Source organism: Stegostoma tigrinum, chromosome 1 (genome assembly GCF_030684315.1).
Source record: "Stegostoma tigrinum isolate sSteTig4 chromosome 1, sSteTig4.hap1, whole genome shotgun sequence".
NCBI classification, from domain to species: domain Eukaryota; kingdom Metazoa; phylum Chordata; class Chondrichthyes; order Orectolobiformes; family Stegostomatidae; genus Stegostoma; species Stegostoma tigrinum.
Window position 1 is genome coordinate 185,030,324 of NC_081354.1, and position 19,647 is coordinate 185,049,970.

The 19,647-nt window shown below is 42.4% G+C and overlaps 1 protein-coding gene across 3 annotated transcripts in view; it reads left to right on the top strand.

Annotated features, from left to right (window-relative positions):
* Window positions 1-19,647, top strand: part of LOC125458167 (exocyst complex component 6B-like) — a 620,472-nt gene that overhangs the window by 91,036 nt on the left and 509,789 nt on the right. For all 3 annotated transcript variants that reach the window (XM_048543144.2, XM_048543170.2, XM_059650589.1), the window contains exons 2-5: window positions 1,576-1,741; window positions 3,555-3,602; window positions 4,634-4,724; window positions 13,062-13,107. In XM_048543144.2, the coding sequence (XP_048399101.1) occupies window positions 1,576-1,741; window positions 3,555-3,602; window positions 4,634-4,724; window positions 13,062-13,107 (351 nt within the window). The remainder of the gene's footprint in view (window positions 1-1,575; window positions 1,742-3,554; window positions 3,603-4,633; window positions 4,725-13,061; window positions 13,108-19,647) is intronic.

The window sequence follows — 19,647 nt, forward strand, 5'->3', positions numbered from 1 at the left end:
GTCTTTACCCTAGGATGGGAATTTCAAGACGATGGGGCACATTTTTAAGGTGAGAGGAGAGTGTTTTAAAGATAGGAGGAGCAATTTTTTTTATTCAGGGTGGAATGAACTTCCTGTGGAAGTGGTGAATGTGGGCACAATTACAATGTTTGAAAGACATTTAAAAAGTACATGAATAGGAAAAGTTTAGAGTGATGTGGGCTAGAATTAAGCAGGTGGGGCTAGTTTAGCTTGGGATTATGTTTGGCAGGGGCTGGTTGTACACTTCCTAATCACTTACTGTACCTGCATATGAGCATTTTATGTTTAATTTACCAGTGAGCCCTCGCTCTAGTTATCATGTAAGAGGAACCATCTCCTTACATCTACCACGTCAAGACTGCTCAAGACTGTTTCAATCATGTCATCTCAACTCAGCCTGTCCAACCTTTCTTTATAAGAGAACCCAGTCATTACAGGTGTTATTCTAGTAAACCTTGTCTGAACTGTTTCCAATGAGTTTGCATCCTTTCTTAAATAAGGATACCCATACTGTATACAGTACTCTAAAATGTGGTCTCATCAGTATCTTGTATAATCAAAGCATAACCTCTCTACTTTTGTATTCACTTGCCCTTGCAAAAACAATAACATTCTGTCAGCTTTCCAAAATGCTCGATGTACCTAAATATAAGCTTATGATCCCGGCTCACAGTATAACTGGACATGTCTAATCCCAGAATGAAATCTGGTTTAAAAGGTCACATTTGTTTCTTCTAATTAATGTCATGGTCCGTTACTAAAACATAGTTACTTGAGATTGCAGAGTTTCTTTAACAATGGAACTGAAGTTTAATACACAAGACGAAAAACAAAAGCAAGATATCTAAACATGGAATATAGATTGAAAGATTTCAAGACAAAACAAATCCAAACAATAAAGGTTCATTCTGCTTTATAACACTATATGTTACAAAGACTTAGATATGGAGAAATTCATCCTATATATCAAATATTTAAGTTTGACATAACTGATTCTCCCCGGTTCTTTCCTGTGAACTGCCAAATTTTCTTTGATGAATAGTCACAAAAGTGAGAGGTGAGACTTTCTCAGATTTTAATAACCTATAGATTTCTCATCAAGCATTCCTGGTCTTGAAGTTTCACAAACTAAACTTGCATTTTTCTAGGCCCGAAACGTCAGCTTTTGTGCTCCTGAGATGCTGCTTGGCCTGCTGTGTTCATCCAGCTTCACACTTTGTTATCTTGGATTCTCCAGCATCTGCAGTTTCCACTGTTTCTGTTGCATTTATATACCATCTTTTATGTAATGAAATTCCTGTGGGTGATTTCCCCAAAGCTTAACACTAAGACATGTGAGAAGACATTAGGATAAATGGTCAAAGTAGTGTATAGAAGTATCTTTAAAAGAAGAAGGATTAAGGCATTTCAGGAAGGCATTCCATTGCATAATACTGATGCAGTTGAAGGTTCAGCTGTGGTGACGTAGTTAAAATTAGAAAAGTGAAAGAGGCTAGGATCAGATGGGTGAAAATGCTGTAAGCTTTAACGTGCAGCTGAATTGTCCCATTTCAGGTCGGTTTACGATGGAGAGGAACACTGGCGGTTCATGGAGAAGCTGGAGGCCCGGATTAGGAACCATGACCGGGAGATTGAGAAAATGTGCAACTTCCATTTCCAAGGATTTGTAGACTCTATCACAGAGCTGCTGAAAGTGCGGGGAGAAGCACAGAAGCTGAAGGTATGTTGCAGTTTCCCCTTCTCGTGTTGCTGTGGTACTGCCACAATGTGAAACAAGGAGATTCACTTGATTCATTCCTGTGATGAAGGACTTCTCTTGATGAGGGATGGTTGAACAGGTTGGGCTGAATCCCATTGCAGTTGAAAAGAATGAGACAGAGTCATAGAGCTGTACAACTTAGAATCAGACCCGTTGGTCCAAATTGTCCACGTTGACCAGATATGCCAAATTAATCTAGTCCCATTTTCCAGCATTTGGATCAATCCCTCTAAGACCTTCCTATTCTTTTACTCATCTAGATGCCTTTTCAATGTTGTAATTGTACCAGCCTCCACCAATTCCTTTGGCACTTCATTCCTTACATGCACCACTGTCTGTGTGAAAACATTGTCTGTCAGGTCAATTTTAAATCTTGCCCCTCTCACCTTAAACCTACGCTGTTTAGTTTTGGACTCCCCCATCTGCGGAAAAGACCTGGTCCATTCACCCCATCAATTTTAAAAACCTTCATATGGTCACCCCTCAGCCTCCAGTGCTCCAGGGAAAATAGCCCCGGCCTACTCAGCCTGCCCCTACAGCTCAAACCTTCCAAATCTGGCAACACCCTTGTAAATCTTTCTTATTTATTTGAAACACAAAATCTTGAGGATACGTGATGCCGGGTCCTGGGAGTGACTTCTTGGGAATGACTAGAGCTCAGAGAGGCAGTTTAAGACAGAGATGAGGAGAATTTTTTGTCTTGATGGTTATTTATCTGTAGGATTCTCTTTAGCCCAGAGCAGTGGAGGCTGGGTCAGTGGATGCTTTTAACACAGCTTTGGATAGATTCTCGATTGAAAAGGGAGCCCGAGGTTATATGGGGTAGTCAGGAAAGTAGAGTTAAGGCTACAGTCTGACCACTAAGACCTTATCACGTGATATGTCTGTCTGTCTGAAACTGATTACATGGGAGGCATCTATGTCTAATCCACATGAATTCAGTAAAAGAACGACTGACTATGACCCTCATCCTCTTCGCTCTCATCGTTGTCACACTGTGATGAGACTTTCGACCTAGCTGCCACAGTGAAACCCACAAGAGGGTGAAGAGAGAAGAGTGATATTTTGGCAAGGTGGGAAGGGACAAGTGGAATGAAAGGAGGCTTGTGTGAAGTATAAACACCAGGAAGGGCCAAATCAGAGAGCAGAATACTGCACATGCTGAAAATCTGAAATAAAAACAGAAAATGCTGTGAAAGTTGAGCCTGTTGGGCAGTATTTGTGAAGAGAGAAACAGAGTTAATGGTTTAGGGCGATGACCTTTCAGCAAAGCGGGAAGAAGTTGAGATGGATTAGGCTGTGAGCTGCATCTTAATTTGACAAGGACAAAAGGATGATCTGTGATAGTGCAGACAAATTGTATTAAATAGTCTGTTTCTGTTGTACAAGGTGATATTATTGTCAGCAGAAATAATTGATTATTGATAACCACCTGTTAGTAATGCGATGATTTGGTCAATTAGTGTGAGATTTAATGGCAGAGAAGTTTTGATCTCCGTTCATTCCAGTCAATGACTGACGATGTTTTGTGTCCTACTTGCTTTCCTCAAGATGTATCTTTCACCTGAACTTGAGTTGATTCCTAATTTGGTGTCTTGGTATCTCTTTTAAAATGTCACAACTCTCTTTGAATGATCTGAATAAACCATTGAGTTGTACTGACAATGTATTCATTCCAGTAACCTTCATTGTTTTAGCATTAAATGCTTTAAATGTACTACTTTTCTTTTCAAACAACGTTTTAAAATGAGATGTTTTATTTTCTACATTTCAGATTCAAGTGACAGACACCAACAACAAGCTGCAGGAATCAGGGAGAGAGGTGATTTCTTTTCCATTATTTTTAATTCTCCTTCCCCATCGCTGTTTGCTTCATCACAGCAGTGACTGTACTTCCAATTGCCTGTGAAATACATTGTAGTGCCCTAAAATTGTTCATAAATGCATACTTTTTAATGTGTAAATTTTTTTACCTACTGCCAATGTTCTTAAATCTCACCAACTACAATCTTTTGCTGACCAATCAGTTTATCTTTGTTGCTACATCGCAATGGAAATGTACTCCAATTGCATTCTGGGTCAAAGCTTTCCAGGTAACTATGAGTTAATCAGAAAGTCAGGGTGGCACGTTGGCTCAGTGGTTAGCACTGCTGCCTCACAGTACCAGGGACCTGGGTTTGATTACACTCTCAGGCAACTGTCTGTGTGGAGTTTGCATATTCTCCATGTATCTGCACGGTTTTCTGCACAGTTTTCTCCGGGTGCTTTGGCTTGCTCCCACAGACCAAAGATGTGCAGGTTGGTGGATTGGCCATGCTAAATTGCCCATAGTATCCAAGGATATGCAGGCTAGGTGGATTAGTCATAGGAAATACAGGGATAGTGTCTGGGTGGGATGCTGTTTGAAAGATCAGTGTGGGTTTGATGGGCTGCATTGCTTACTTCCACACTAGGGATTCTATGAGCACACCTAAGCCAGGGATGTTATATTGGTGATTTCGGTTGATTTTAGCTGGACCCAATCCAAGATAGTGGTACTTTTTGGGCATTTGTGAATTCTGGATAGAAAAATCATCTGTTTGAGCCATGGCACTTTACAAAATGTGCATAAAACCAGGACAAGATATCATAGGCTGAGAAGCTGCCTCTGTTCGCTTGTTGGAAAGCTGTTGTGCATGTGGGTGGTGGCCACTTGGATGACACAAAGAGAATTGTGTCAGTGAGGTGGGATGGTAAGAATCACTGAGACTAAAAATAAATGGACTGCTTGGTTAATGAATTTTTCAAGACTGAGAGACAGATTCATGAAAATGTACTCACCAAATTGTTCTTTTTCAACATGTGCCTCTGCAGCTACTCACTGAAATGGAGGAACTGAAGAAGTGTCGTTCACAGCAAAGGAACATAGCGGCCACAGTGGACCAACTGACACTCTGTCTACCAGGTACAAAACAGTTAGAATAAGGCAAGGTTCCTGCAGGAGATACCAGGTTTAATGGTAATTGTTACAGCATCTTGAGTTGGTAAAAAGAATGGTTTTGATTTGACAAAATGCAACAACAAAAAATTAAATTAGCGGGATATGACAGAGATTGTATGAAAATAGAAATGTAGAGCAACAGGCAAGACCATTACCGTCCATATGAACAGTTTCTATCTGGGGACCACCATATCCCAAAGAGAGCGCACAAATCCATCAAATCTTTATCCATCGAGTTATTAAACTGGCTTTTGATTCAGCTGCTCCTGCTTCCCTCAGACAGTCCAGTTCAGGAAAGAATTGACATCTTCAGCCACAGTATTTCAATCTTTCTTGGTGTGCGAGTTTGGCAAATGCCATATTTCAGATAATTGTCAAAAAAATACCAGGAGAGAGAAGATGAGATTTTTTGTCTGCAAATCAAGCTGCAGCCTAAGTGAAGTTCCCTAGAAGAAGCTGAATCTTTATCAACTTTTGAGCGAGAATTAACACTATATTTATAATGGAAAAAAGAACTGTTGGGCTATGCAGCAAGAGGAGGAAACAGAAAATTGGATGGCTCTTTCGGAGGCCCAGCAATACCTTGCATTTCATAGTGCCCTTAACACAGAGCATCTCAGGCATATTGTGATAAAATGTTAATACTTTTAAGTCTCAGAAGGGTCCCTTCCTGAGGAAGGGTCACTGGACCCGAAACGTTAACTCCGATTTTCTTGTCACAGATGCTGCCAGACCTGCTGAGCTTTTCCAGCAACTTCTGTTTTTACCCATGTCTGGTTAGTTCAGATGGATATAAAAGACACGCATGACAATGTTGGGAATAGAACAAGGTGTCCTGGCCGAAGCTCTTCCCTGAATCACAGCACCAAAAACTGGAAATTGCATCATTGCAGTTCGTGGAATTTCGTGCGCGTAAATTGGCTGCTGCATTTACCTATTCTGTAACAGTGTCTGTGCTTTGAAGAAATTTACATTGTCGAGCAGTTTGACATGTTTCTTATTGGTATTATGTGTAAATGCAATTCGTTCTTTCTGATTGATATTCTACAGTTGGCTTTGCCAAATTTGAATTCCGAGAACTCAATGCCAATTGTGCTTCATCCCAAATGTTGAACAAGAACTACAGATAGCAAATTTCAAAATGTGCTCACCGTTGTTACACATTGTAAAACAGTGATTTAAATAGATTTAAAAGCACTGACTATTGAAGTTTCACCCACTCCAAGTACTCATACTTCAAAACAAATTTACCACATGGTGCTGAAAGATATGTGCCGCCGAAACATTTTGTCATGCATTCACCACATATTCTAGAATTTAAATTTTCAAATGATCACAATGATTTCTGTGACTGGAAACAAGACTGCTGTTTGGTTAACAACCTTTAGTGCACACATGGTTAGTGGCCTGGTCACAATCCATTTATAATGGTGAAATTAAAACATTCATCATAGGCCTTATTTGATCAAGTTGGTCGGGAGAAACTTTCCCTGGTAGAAAGGCCAGTAATAGGAGGCTGTAGATTGAAACATCTTGGAACAAAAGTAGAAAGTGGATGAGTTTTCTTGTAAAACAAAGCAATATACTTCTTAAGAGATAGTAGGAGCTGCAGATGCTGGAGAATTTGAGATAACAAGGTGAGTGTAGGTGGGGAGTTAGAGCGGGGATAGGTCAGTCCAGGGAGGACGGACAGGTCAAGGGGGCAGGATGAAGCTAGAACACCGCTCACGCTTGGACGTTGAACAGTTTTTCCACCGCCTCCACCTCCACGCTTATTTCTTTAACCGTGAGCCTAACCCTTCCCCTACTGACCCCTTCACCCGCCTCCAACACAACCCCCCCTTCTGGACTCCACCTCAAAGCCTCCTACCCTCCCTCGACCCCTTCCTCTCCACTGCTGTCGAGACATCAGTCGCCTCACCCTCTCCACCCCTCTCCCCCACAAAATGTGCAGCCCTCCGCTCTAATCCCAACTTCACCATAAAACCCACAGACAAGGGAGGCACAGTTGTAGTGTGGCGCACTGACCTCTACATCGCCGAGGCCAGGCACCAACTCTCCGACACCTTCTCCTACTGCCTCCTTGATCATGACCCCACCCTTGACCACCAAACCATCATCTACCAAACCAACCCCAATCTCATCATCTCGGGTGACCTCCCACCCACAGCCTCCAATCTCATCGTTCCCCAACCCCTCACTGCCCGCCTCTATCTCCTTCCCAAAGTCCACAAACCTGACTGGCCTTGTTGACTCGTTGTCTCCGCCTGCTTCTGCCCCACCGAACTCATCTCCGCCTATCTCAACTCCCATTTTCTCCCCCTTGGTCCAAGAACTCCCTACCTACGTCTGTGACACCACCCACGCCCTCCATCTCCTCCAGAACTTCCAGTTCCCTGGTCTTCAGCATGTCATTTTTACTGTGGACGTCCAGTCCCTACACACGTGCATTCCCCGTGCAGAGGGCCTAAAAGCTTTCCGCTTCTTCCGTTCCTGCTGGCCCGACCAGTCCCCCTCCACTGACACCCGCATCCGCTTAGCTGAACTCACCCTCACCCTCAACAACTTCTCTTTCGATTCCTCCCACTTCTGACAGACAAAGGGGGTGGCCATGGGTACCTGCATGGGCCCAAGCTATGCCTGCCTCTTTGTAGGTTACATGGAACAATCCCTCTTCTGTACCTACACTGGCTCTAAACCCCAGCTCTTCCTCCGTTTTCTTGATGACTGTATTGGCACCGCCTTGTGCTCCCATGAGGAGCTCGAACAGTCCATCCACTTCACCAACACCTTCCACCCCAACCTTAAGTTCATCTGGACTATCTCTGATACCTCGCTCTCCTTCCTGGACCTCTGTTTCCATCTCTGTCAATCACCTGGAAACCGATATCCATTTCAAGCCCTCTGACTCCCACTGCTACCTAGAATACACTCCTCCCACCCACCTTCCTGCAAAAATGCCATCCCCTATTCCCTATTCCCAATTCCTTCGCCTCTGCCGCATCTGCTCCCAGGATGAGGCATTCCACTCCCGAACATCACAGATGGCCTCATTTTCAAGGACCACAACTTCCCCCACCCCCCTCAGTGGTCGAGAACGCCCTCGATCGTGTCTCCTGCATTTTCCACAACTCATCCCTCACACCCCTTCCCCGCAATAACAACCAAAACAAAATTCACCTTGTTCTCACACATCATCCTCCGACACTTCCGCCATCTGCAATTCGACCCCACACCAAAGACATTTTTCCCTCCCCACCCTTATCTTCTTTCTGGAAGGATCACTCTCTCCAGGACTCCCTTGTCTGCTCCACACCCACCTCCAACCCCACCATACCCAGCACTTCTCCCTGCAACCACAGGAAGTGCTACACTTGATCTTACACCTTCTCCCTCACCCACATCCCAGGCTTCAAAATGACTTTCCACATCAAGCGGATGTTCACCTGCGCATCTGCCAATGTGGTATACTGCATCCGCTGTCCCCGTTGTGGCTTCCTCTACACTGGGGAAATCAAGTGGAGTTTTGGGGACAGCTTTGTGGAACACCCATGCTTGGTTCGCAAAAAACAACTGCACCTCCCCAGTCTCGAACCATTTCAACTCCCCCTGTGATTTCTGACCGAAACCGCTAAATCACCCTCAATCCCATGCCACCGTATTTTCTGCAACAGCTTACCATGGGGAACTTTCTCATGTCCATCCTGGGCCTCCTGCAGTGCCACAGTGATGCCACCTGAAGGTTGCAGGAACAGCACCTCATATTCCGCTTGGGAGCCCTGCAGCCCAATGGTATCAATGTGGAATTCACAAGCTTCGAAATCTCCCCTCCCCCCACTGCATTCCAAAACCAGCCCAGCTCATCCTCGCCTCCCTAACCTGTTCTTCTTCTCACCTATCCCCTCCTCCCACCTCAAGCTGCACCTCCATTTTGTACCTACTGACCTCATCAAGCCCCCTTGACCTGTCTGTCCTCCCTGGACTGACCTATCCCTTCCCTACCTCCCCACCTACACTCACCCCTACAGGCTCTGTCCCTGCATTTTTGACCTGTCTGTCTACTCTACACCTATCTTCTCTTCTATCCATCTTCGATCTGCCTCCCCCTCTCTTCCTATTTATTTCAGAGCCCTCTCCCCATCCCCCTTTTCTCAAAATCTCCCCTCCCCCTACGCATCTCAACACTAGCCCAGATTGTCCCTGCCTGCCTAACCTGTCCTTCCTCCCACCTGTCCCCTCATCCCACCTCAAGCCCCACTCCCATCTCCGACCTACCAGCCTCATCCTGCCCCCTTGATCTGTCCATCTTCCCAGGACTGACATATACCCTCCCTAACTCCCCACCTACACTCACCTTTACTGGCTCCATCCCCACCTCTTTGACCTGTCTGTCTTCTCTCCACCTATCTTCTCTGCTATCCATCTTCTATCTGCCTCCCCCTCTTTCCCTATTTATTTCAGAAACCTTTTCCTTTTCCCCATTTCTGAAGAAGGGTCTAGACCTGAAACGTCAGCTTTCCTGCTCCTTTGATGCTGCCTGGCCGGCTGTGTTCGTCCAGCTCTACACCTTATTATCTCTAATATACTTCTCAAAACTTCTTTGACCTGAAGCCATTTTGGGTGCACATGCTGGATTTGAGCACATCTTCACTTTCAAACCATATTCTCATTTCTCCTTCAAAATCCCTGTCTTTCATCAACATAACCCTTTTCTGTTCTTGGGTGCTCTGCCATTCCCAGTTACCCCAAGCAACCCTTGAGAACTCCTTCATTTACCATTCCCTTGTCACCTGATAGCACATGACTCTTCGATTCACTTATAGCCTCCCTCTGTCTCACAGCCCCCTGTGAAAGGCTCAACCACGTACTCAGCACTAGTTTGTTTTCAGCAGCAACTTACATTGTCCTATCCCACTCCTTTGTTAACCTTTCTGCACATTGCACCATTTGGTAACTAATCTTGCCATTCTTATATGGATTTTAGTAAAGCGTTTGATAAAGTTCCCCACGGTAGGCTGTTGCAGAAAATACGGTGCCATGGGATTGAGGGTGATTTAGCGGTTTGGGCCAGAAATTGGGCTGGCTGTTAGAAGACGGAGGGTGGTGGCTGATGGGAAACGTTCATCCTGGAGTTCAGTTGCTAGTGGTGCACCGCGAGGATCTGTTTTGGGGCCACTGCCCCAAATGACCTGGATGATGTTGTAGAAGGATGGGTTAGTTAATTTGCAGATGACCCTAAAGTCGGTGGAGTTGTGGGTTGTGCGGAAGGATGTTGCAGGTTACAGAGGAACGTAGATAAACTGCAGAGCTGGGCTGAGTGGTGGCAATTGGAGTTTAATGCAGAAAAGTGTGAGGTGATTCACTTTGGAAGGAGTAACAGGAATACAGAGTACTGGGCTAATGTTAAGAAACTTGGTCGTGTGGACGAGCAGAGAGATCTCGGTCTCCATGTGCATAGGTCCCTGAAAGTTAACACCCAGGTTGATAGGGTTGTTAAGAAGGTGTACTGTGTGTTAGGTTTTATTGGTAGAGGGATTGGGTTTCGGAACCATAAGGTCATGTTGCAGCTGTACAAAACTCTGGTGCAGCTGCACTTGGAGTATTGCGTACAGTTCTGGTCACCGCATTATAAGAAGGATGTGGAAGCTTTGGAAAGGGTGCAGAGGAGATTTACTAGGATGTTGCCTGGTATGGAGGGAAGGTCTTATGAACAAAGGCCGAGGGACTTGAGGCTATTTTCATCAGGGAGAAGAAGGTTAAGAGGCCACCTAATAGAGACATACAAGATGATCAGAGGATTACATAGGGTGGGCAGTGAGAGCCTTTTTCCTTGGATGGTGATGGCTAGCATGAGGGGGCATAGCTTTAAATTGAGGGGTGAAAGATATAGGACAGATGTCAGAGGTGGGTTCTTTACTCAGAGAGTAGTAAGGGCATGGAATGCCCTGCCTGCAACAGTCGTAGACTCCCCGACTTTAAGGGCATTTAAGTGGTCATTGGATAAACATATGGATGATAATGGAATAGTGTAGGTTAGATAGGCTTCAGATTGGTTTCACAGGTCGGCGCAACATCGAGGGCAGAAGGGCCTGTACTGCGCAGTAATGTTCTATGTTCTATGTTTTATGTTCTAACTTGCTGTTCCCACTTTAACCCTGTGGATTCTGCTTTTACCATCCCTCCATAAATCTCCCTCCAGAAAGACCATTCATTTTTGACAAAACCCTTGCCTTCCATGAACTTATTATGGGCGATTGCATTGGCTTCATGGCTGAAATGGAAAGTTTGCTAAGGGCCGATTAAGTCACCCTGTCTGGCTATGTCTTCCACAACTTGTCCCTTCAAATTTAACTTTGAGTATCGATGATAAGGAAATTGTTTCAACTTCTAGACTTGCACTCGTTCATTTGCAAGAATACCTACTTAAGGCAAGTTTAGTTGTTCTTTCTAGGCCAATTGCAATGACCCAGTTGCACCTGTGATTTGAGATCCACATGTTGGACACAGATTAGTGTGGACTGTTACAAGTCAGCTAGAAAAAATTCTTTACAATAGAGTCGAGGTGATGGGGTACTGGAAGGACCAATACATTAAAGTAACCAGTAGGACTGGGATGAAGGAAAATGTCAAGGTATAATTTATTAATGAGTGTCTACAGGAGCACTGATGCATCTCCAACTTTGATGTCAGTATAACTTCCTGAATGATTGCAAGTGATTCAAGATGAATTTAGCAGCACCATTTGTTGAAGGGTATGAGAGGATGAGTGGATGAGAAGACATCTGAATGCATTGTTTTGTGAAGAAAATTGCCATAGTTGTTTGTTTTCAAGCTACTTATGAATATGTTGATTGTAGTAGTGTGAATTTAATGAGCTTCACCCATCCTGGACTACCTGCCTGTCATTTGCTGTGAAAAATATAGCAATGAAAATGTAGTTTGTAAAGTAGAATTCTTCCACTCATAAAAAAAGCATCCCAGGGAACCCCTCACTGCTTTATAGAGCAGTTAATATTGTGCTATCTGCATAACGGTGGCCATTCAAGTCCAGAGAAGTTCTGTGAGCAGAGGGTATTGGATGGAGCTGGGATCTTGGTCAAACCGTCTTTGCTTTTCTCGGAGTTGCACCACACCTTACCCAGAGACCAGAGCATTCCCAGCTAGGTCAAAATGTTCCTGGAAGGCCGAAACAAATGTCTATTTGAAAGCCTTTGTTTGGATCATTATAATTATGTTTGGAATCACTTCAGTTGGTGATTGGAAGTAATTGATAATTGCTGTGTATTTTTTAGTGTTCAAATAAACCCTGATAATTACTTAGTTGTAAGTGTGCGCATCTTTGTTCTGTGAATCAGAACTAGTTTCAGATTGTGTTTGTGAGGTACCTATAACCTGTTTCTTCGGGAATATAGTTATAGAGATAGCCTACTTGCTAAATGCCGCCGTTGCCAAATTAATCTTCGTCGGCCAGGCAGTAAACTTTATTTCCTTGGAATTGAGATGGTTATGAAATGGGATGTTGGGAATGAGAAGTTAAGACTGAGCTGTCAATTGATTACAGATTTCGTAATTGTTTCTCAACCTGTACCATTATCTTGACAACTGGTACATGAACCTGACTCCTCATTACAGCTTAAAGAGACAGATCTTCATTGGGAGCTTGGACTTTTTCCATTTTACTCTAGTTGTCTCCATGAACCAATGCTGTCTCCTATAGAGTAATTGTAATGAAATAAACAACAGAGGAAACCTCTCACTGCAATGCATGAGTAGCTGGTGGTTTTAGCAAAGTTGATGGACACACTTGGCGTGAAGGCGCAAGTTAGAGTTTCTGCTTAACGCGGTTGCAGATTTTATGCCGTGCATTTGTTTAAGATCAGACAATTTCAGGTTGGGGAGAACAAAATCTGATTAAATTAGGTTTGGGCGTTCAGTGCTGGCCTAACCAGCAAAGCCCATATTCGAGGAATGAACATAAAAAGAATCTTGGAAACCCTTGCGTATGGTGATTGACATCTGATTGTTTTGACATCCATGACTGGAGGAATAAAACATAAGTGTAATGAAAGTCATATATTTATTAGTTCTGCATATCTGTTCTGATGCGTGCAAGATCAAAACCTCTGACAGTATGTCTTGTCTTTCATCTGTAAGACATTTAGTGTTAGAGTGAAATAAAAGTGTAAGTATTGAGGCAGTTAATGAAAGAAATATTGGAAAAAAGTGGGATTTCATAATAACCAAAATAATTGCATGGCAAACTATTTGTTTCAATGTCTGACCTGTATCTTTTTCTTTCAGTACTAGAGATGTACAGTAAATTACGGGAGCAACTGAAGACTAAAAGGTAAATTGCAACCTTGACTTAAATTATCTGGTGACTGTAAACACTGGTTATCAGAGGTGTCCAATTCACCTTCAGCTCTACCTATGTTATGCGCTTATAGGTTTCCTTGCACAGCAATGTGTTTGTGGAGTTCTAATTACAATTAAATGAGGGTGAAGTAGAAGCAGAGAGTGCATCCAAGAGGCTAAAAGTAGAAAATTTTCCATGAGGATTTGTGGTAGGATATGAATGTTTGCAGGAAATCTAACCTCTGAGTCAAGTGGGATTCATGACGTCAAAGATGTGATGTAGTAGGTAATGTAGGGCAGGCTGATCAAATGGCTTTGAATTATTTAGTCTAGGAATTTATTTTTGCTGATCTTAGAAGTTCAAAAGAGTATAAAAATAGAACCTGCCTCATCTGTGCAAGACTCATCGTTGTGTGACTAGCTGGTGTTCCAGTGGTTCAAAGTCAATTAATTAAATAATAAATTATTGTGACTTGCAAACACAAAATTGCTGTAGCTAAAGCTGGGTGATTGCAATCAGCAGGCAGAGGTGGAAATTTTTGTTTTATTACTGTCAGGATATGCGAGTTGCTGACAGGTCCAGTAGTTTGTTGCCTATCCCCATTTACCCTTCAGAAAGGGTTGATGGACTGTCATCTTTAACCATTCCGTGTGTTGAAGATATTTCACAATTCTCTTAGTATTCTGTGTGTTTATTCTGTCAAGGTGAAGGAAGAATGATGTGTGGCTATTTTCCAAAGTTTTGAGTTAAAGATGTTTCAATGCATTTTCTGTTCTCAACTTCCCGGGTGGTGGAGCTCCCAGGTTGGGAATGTGGTGCTAAAGACATCTTGGTGAAGTGCTGCAGACACTTGATATTGTAGTTATTGAAGTTGTCTTCCTGATCCACTAACTTCAGTTTTATTTGAATTGATTGGTGCCACACTCAGTTTCATATTACCTTGATGTTAAGGGTGACTTGTTTGGATCCTTGCACCTGTCCCCATATGTTGGTGAAGACAATCTTCATCAGTTTCATGTGATAGTTTGAATATTTTGTTTGCAGATGATTGTTTCTCCTGGATTTATTCTTTCTCTTTGTAGTTGTAAGTTGCCACTTAAACCTACTTCACAATATAGCTTGGTGACAAATTTTGTTCACCAGTGCTCCGAGAGACGCTGGTTTTGCCCTGCTAATTGCACTGTATAATGGACTTTGTTGTTTTATTAATATCCCATAGTCTTCTGAAAGTACAGAGCCACCACCTCTTTCCCTCTTTAGAACACTTGATTCATTTCATGGCTGTTCAGTTTTAACCTAATTTTTGACATCGGCGTGGTCGGTTTGTAGTGAAATTTGCAGTTGATTAGCTGGAAATTCTGCGCACAATACATTTTCCAAAACCCAAGTGCTTTTCATTATCCAACATCTGGAAAAATGATTTTCTGTGTATTGGAATCTGATGGATGTTGCATCGTAGAGACCTATGCAAGGAGCTAAATGTTGCTGTGGGGCCTCTGAATGCATTTCTTTGTTTCAACAGCAGTAACTAGACAAAGCGCCAAGGTCCATAGTGCTGGACATGACCAAAGTCAAAATAGAGCACAATGAGAGATCAAATAAATAGGAGTATAATGTACTGGGACATTTTTACTTCAGACCAGAGGAGACCACACATGATGGGGGTGTTGAAAATTATGAAAGGTTTTGATAGCGCAAATAAGGGAATAATGTTTTCAGTGGCGGGAGAGTTCGGAATTGAGGAGACATTTATTATGCAGGGGTAGTCACTACAAAAGCCAGAAGAGAGACGAAGAGACTTCTCTGACACAAAAAGTATTGCTGATCTGGAGCCACTGTCTGATAAGGTGTTAGAAGCCATTTCAACCATAACTTTAGGGAACATCTTTAACATAGTAAAATGCCTAAGGCGCTTCTTCGAGGGTTATGGGACCAGAAAATTTAAGACTCAACTTTATAGATCAAAAGCCCACTCCAAAGCTAGGATTTTAAAGAGCTCTTTAATTTTCCTTGAATGGGGAAATTTGTATGGTTGTCTGGAATGAGCAGGCAAGTGGGGACTAATTGGGTAGAGTACAATGTGTCCAATGCTTTCCTTATACATTCTATGATCCTGTGTTGTAGACTAGAGGAGGGAGATGTTTGAATTCTGTGTTTAAGAATTTCCCTGCAAGAATGAGTTAGAATGGAATTCTTTATTGCAGAACACTGGTTGTGATGGTGGAGGGAAGGTGATGGCCTAGTGGTGTTATTGCTGTTAATCCAAAGACCCAGATAATGTTCCAGGGATAATGGGAACTGCAGATGCTGGAGAATCCAAGATAACAAAGTGTGAAGCTGGATGAATACAGCAGGCCAAGCAGCATCTCACGAGCACAAAAGCCGATGTTTCGGGCCTAGACCCTCCATCAGAGAGGGGTCTAGGCCCGAAACATCAGCTTTTGTGCTCCTGAGATGCTGCTTGGTCTAATGTTCCAGGGACCTGGGTTTGAATCCTGCCATGGCAGATGGTGGAATTTGAATTCAAAGAAAATGTGTGGAATTAAGGATCTAATGAGGACCATGAATCCATTGTTGATTGTTAGAAAAATCCATCTTGTTTGCCTATGTCCTTTAGGGAAGGAAACTGCCATCCTTACCTGGTCTGGCCTATATGTGACTCCAGACCCACAGCAATGAGGTTGACTGTGAACTGTCCTCTGGGCAATAAATGCTGCCCAGCCAGTGACTCCCTCATCCCTTTAATGAATAAAGGAAATAAAAACATTATTTAGATCAGAATCAACCACATTGCTGTGCGTTTGGAGTCAAATGTAGGCCAGACCATGAGTCACATGTAAGCCAGACCATTTCCTCCCTGATGATTCCATGTGTGAGAAAAGGTCCAAACTAGTAGAGCCCTTGCATCAAGGCAAAGCATGTCAGAGGAGGAGCCACCAACTACAGCAAAAATGGAATGTGTGGTTTTGCTAATGAAGAATTCCATTGCCAATGGACAGTATGGTTTTCACGCCGTGTATGGTGTGCATATGGAATGAGCTGCCAGAGGAGGTGGTGGAGGCTGGTACAATTGCAACATTTAAAAGGCATTTGGATGGTTGTATGAATAGGAAGGGTTTAGAAGGATATGGGCCAAATGCTGGCAAATGGGATTGGACAATATAGGATATCCGGTCAGCGTGGTTGAGTTGGACTGAATAGTCTGTTTCTGTGCTGTACATTTCTATGACCCCCAAATAGTGGAGAGAGAAATATAATTTCTAATTCTTTCCATTTTTGCTGTGGAAACGCGGTTACTGGATAATGGTGAATCACGTAGCATTAACTACAGAATGTAGGCGATATTCAGAGAAATCATAAGGCTACTTCAATCATGAGACTACAATCAAGGGCTATGGGGAGAGTGCAGCGAAGTGGAGTTGAAATGTCCATCAGCCGTGATTTAAATGGCGGAGTGGACTTGATAGGCCGAATGGCCTTACTTCCACTCCTATGCTTTATAGTCTTATCTTATACTCTGCAATTTGTGGTTTATGTGATCATAGTAGCCTGCTGTCTCTGTGTAATGCAAGTTGTGTGTTTTACACATATTAAAATATGATTTATTTTAGAGTTTGAATTTTGAATAAGTAGCATAGGGGTTTTGGTGTGTGGTATGAGTGGGTTTAATGATGAACTTGTCAGTATTTCTAGAACCACAAGGTTGTTTTACAGAAGTATGAGAAAATGAGCCCCTGAGGTGGTAATTGGCATTTGGTTGTATTTTGAGAGTTTTAGGAGTAGACAGTGTAAACAAATATTAGCTTGCATTCAGTTGAGAAGGACCAAGATTTTATTTTTGCTTGAGGCAAAAAGCCATAGTTTGGAAACATTTGTGTTCAGTTCACAGAGTTCCTGGTGGAAATTAGATGTATGAAACAGTTCTGCTAAAGAACATGGTAGTTCAGAACAATTAGGAAATAGGTTACCTCATTGTAAGGGTCTGTGTTGAGATTTCCAGATCAGAAGTGTTTGGTTAGAACCCTGAAGGGGTTATTTAAAACTGAGAAAGATTAATTCAGGTTATCAAATTCCTTGAGGTAATCGAGGATGAGATCATTGAGCTCTCAAGACCAGGAATTGAAAGGAACAGTTAATAACTGTAGAAACAGTAGAGATGTGATAAGGAAGGTAATGCGCTCTGGTATTTGAGTATTGTATTGTGATGATGTTGGGGTAAATGCAGTTGTGTTTTATCATATATTTCAAAAGATTGGTTTATTTTATCTTCCTTTATTTTGCCTAATGTGCTGTGCTTCATTGTTAAAACTAAATCTACAGCATTGCATGCATGTGTTTCAGTGAAAGACCACCTCAACAAATAGCTTAACTTTACGAATCTATGAAAGGACATTATCAAAAACAGGTGACCAAAAGCTTGATCAAAGAAGAGAGGTTTTTGAGCAGGGGCAGAGAGAGAAGTGAAGCGGTTTTAGGAGGAAATTTCAGAGTCAAGGTAACTGAAGGCACAACAACCAGTAGCAGAGTAATATGAACATTCTAATTAAGAGCAGAAGCAGCCAGGTCAGTCCCTTGAGTCTGCTCTGCTATTAAATCAGATCAAGACTGGTCTGTTTACACTTGGAATTCCACGTTCCCACCTCCGATTGCCTTATATAGCATGAATCTATCTACCTCCAGCTTTAAAATATTCAATGACTTTGCTTCCTCCGCCTCATCCATCTTATGATGAGGAGAGCTCCAAAATATCACAGCCTTCTGAGAGAAAATATTTTTCCTCATCTCTGTCCTGTGTGTATGACCTCTAATTTTTGTACAGTGTCCTATCGTTCTGGACTCCCTCACAAGAGGAAACATTCTTTCAATAACAACCTTGTCAAGATTATGAAGGATCCTATAAATTTCAACTAAATAATCTTCACACTTGGAAACATCAGTGAAGTCTGTTCAACTTTGCCTGCTAATTCAATTCACTCATTACAGGTATCAACCTGGTAAACCTCTGCTGAACCACGTCCAACACTTTCACATCCTTCATCAAGTACGAAGACCACAACTGCATTCAGTATTCAAGATGTGGTCCCACCAATGTCTTGTATAACTGAGGCATAACATCGTTACTGTTATGTTCAGTTTCTCTCAAAATGAAGGGTGGCAATATAAGGTCTGGCCAGAGAAATTAAGGTTATTTTCCTTGGCGCAAGGAAGAGTGAGAAGATATTTAGGTATTATCACTAGACTGTTAATCTGGATTAATCAGACTATTAATCTACTAATCAAAGACCTTCATAATGCCCTGGAGACCTGAGTTTCAATCTTGCCATGGTAAATGGCGGAAATTGAATTCGATAACTGTCTGAAATTAGGAGTCTAATGATGACCACAAAACTATCGACGATTGTTGGGGAAAAATCCAACTGGTTCACTGATGTCCTTTTGAGGAGAAAACCGTCATCCTTATCTGGTCCAGTGTACATGTGACTCCAGACCTACAACAACATGGTTGAGACTTAACTGCCATCTAGGCAATTGATTATGGGTAATAAACGATGGCAAGGCAGTTAAATCAAAGCTGTTTCCACTAGCTGATGATCCAGGACTAGGGAATACAGATAAAAGATTTTGAGTGCAAAATCCATGTATGACATGGAGAAGGTCATTTTTAAGCGGTGAGTAGTGATAACAAGGAAAGGATCCAAGGCAAGTGGTGAAATTTGAATTCAATAAAAAAGTGGAATTAAAAGTTAACTTAATGATGATCATGTAACCACTGTCGATTGTCATGAAAACCCATCTGGTTCACCCATCTCCTTTTAGGAAGGAAATTACAAATGCAGGCTGAGGCACTGGTGCTCATTTCTCATGAATGATTGAAGGAATTAAAATGATGTTAGTGGAAGTGAGAAGTTCAGTTTTTCTAAAGGAAATTGGATTGGTGCTGAAGGGAAATATTCCTGCAGGACTACTGGGAAAAAATGAAGAAGTGGGACTGACTAATACCCTGTTAGGAAGCAACATTTGAGACTGAGAAGAGGATCGATCTGACCAAAAAGTTAAAGTCCTAAATCAAAGTAAGGCTAATTTTGATGATATTTGACAGGAACTTTCAAAAGTTGATTGAGGGAAGGCCATTCACTGGTAAAGGGATTGTTGGGAACTGGGAGGCATTTAAAAATGAAACAACGAGAGTCTAGAGCTAATATGTTCCTTTTACTGTGAAGGACAAGGTAGGTGCAGGGAATGATGGACTTGAGAAATTGAGGCTGTGGTCAAGAAGAAGAACGAGGCATATATGAGGTCTCGACAGCTGGGATTGAGTGAGTCCCTAGAGGAGTATAAGGCAATAGGTGTATACTTAAGGAGGAAATTAGAAGGGCAAAAAGCGGACGAGCTCCCAACTCGTATACTCAGTGCACTGATCAATAAAGGCAAGCTTACCAAATGCCTACTTCAAAGGGATTCTGTAAGTACATTAAGGGCAAAAGGGTGTCTAGGGAGAGAATAAGGCCTATTAAAGATAACATGGCCTCT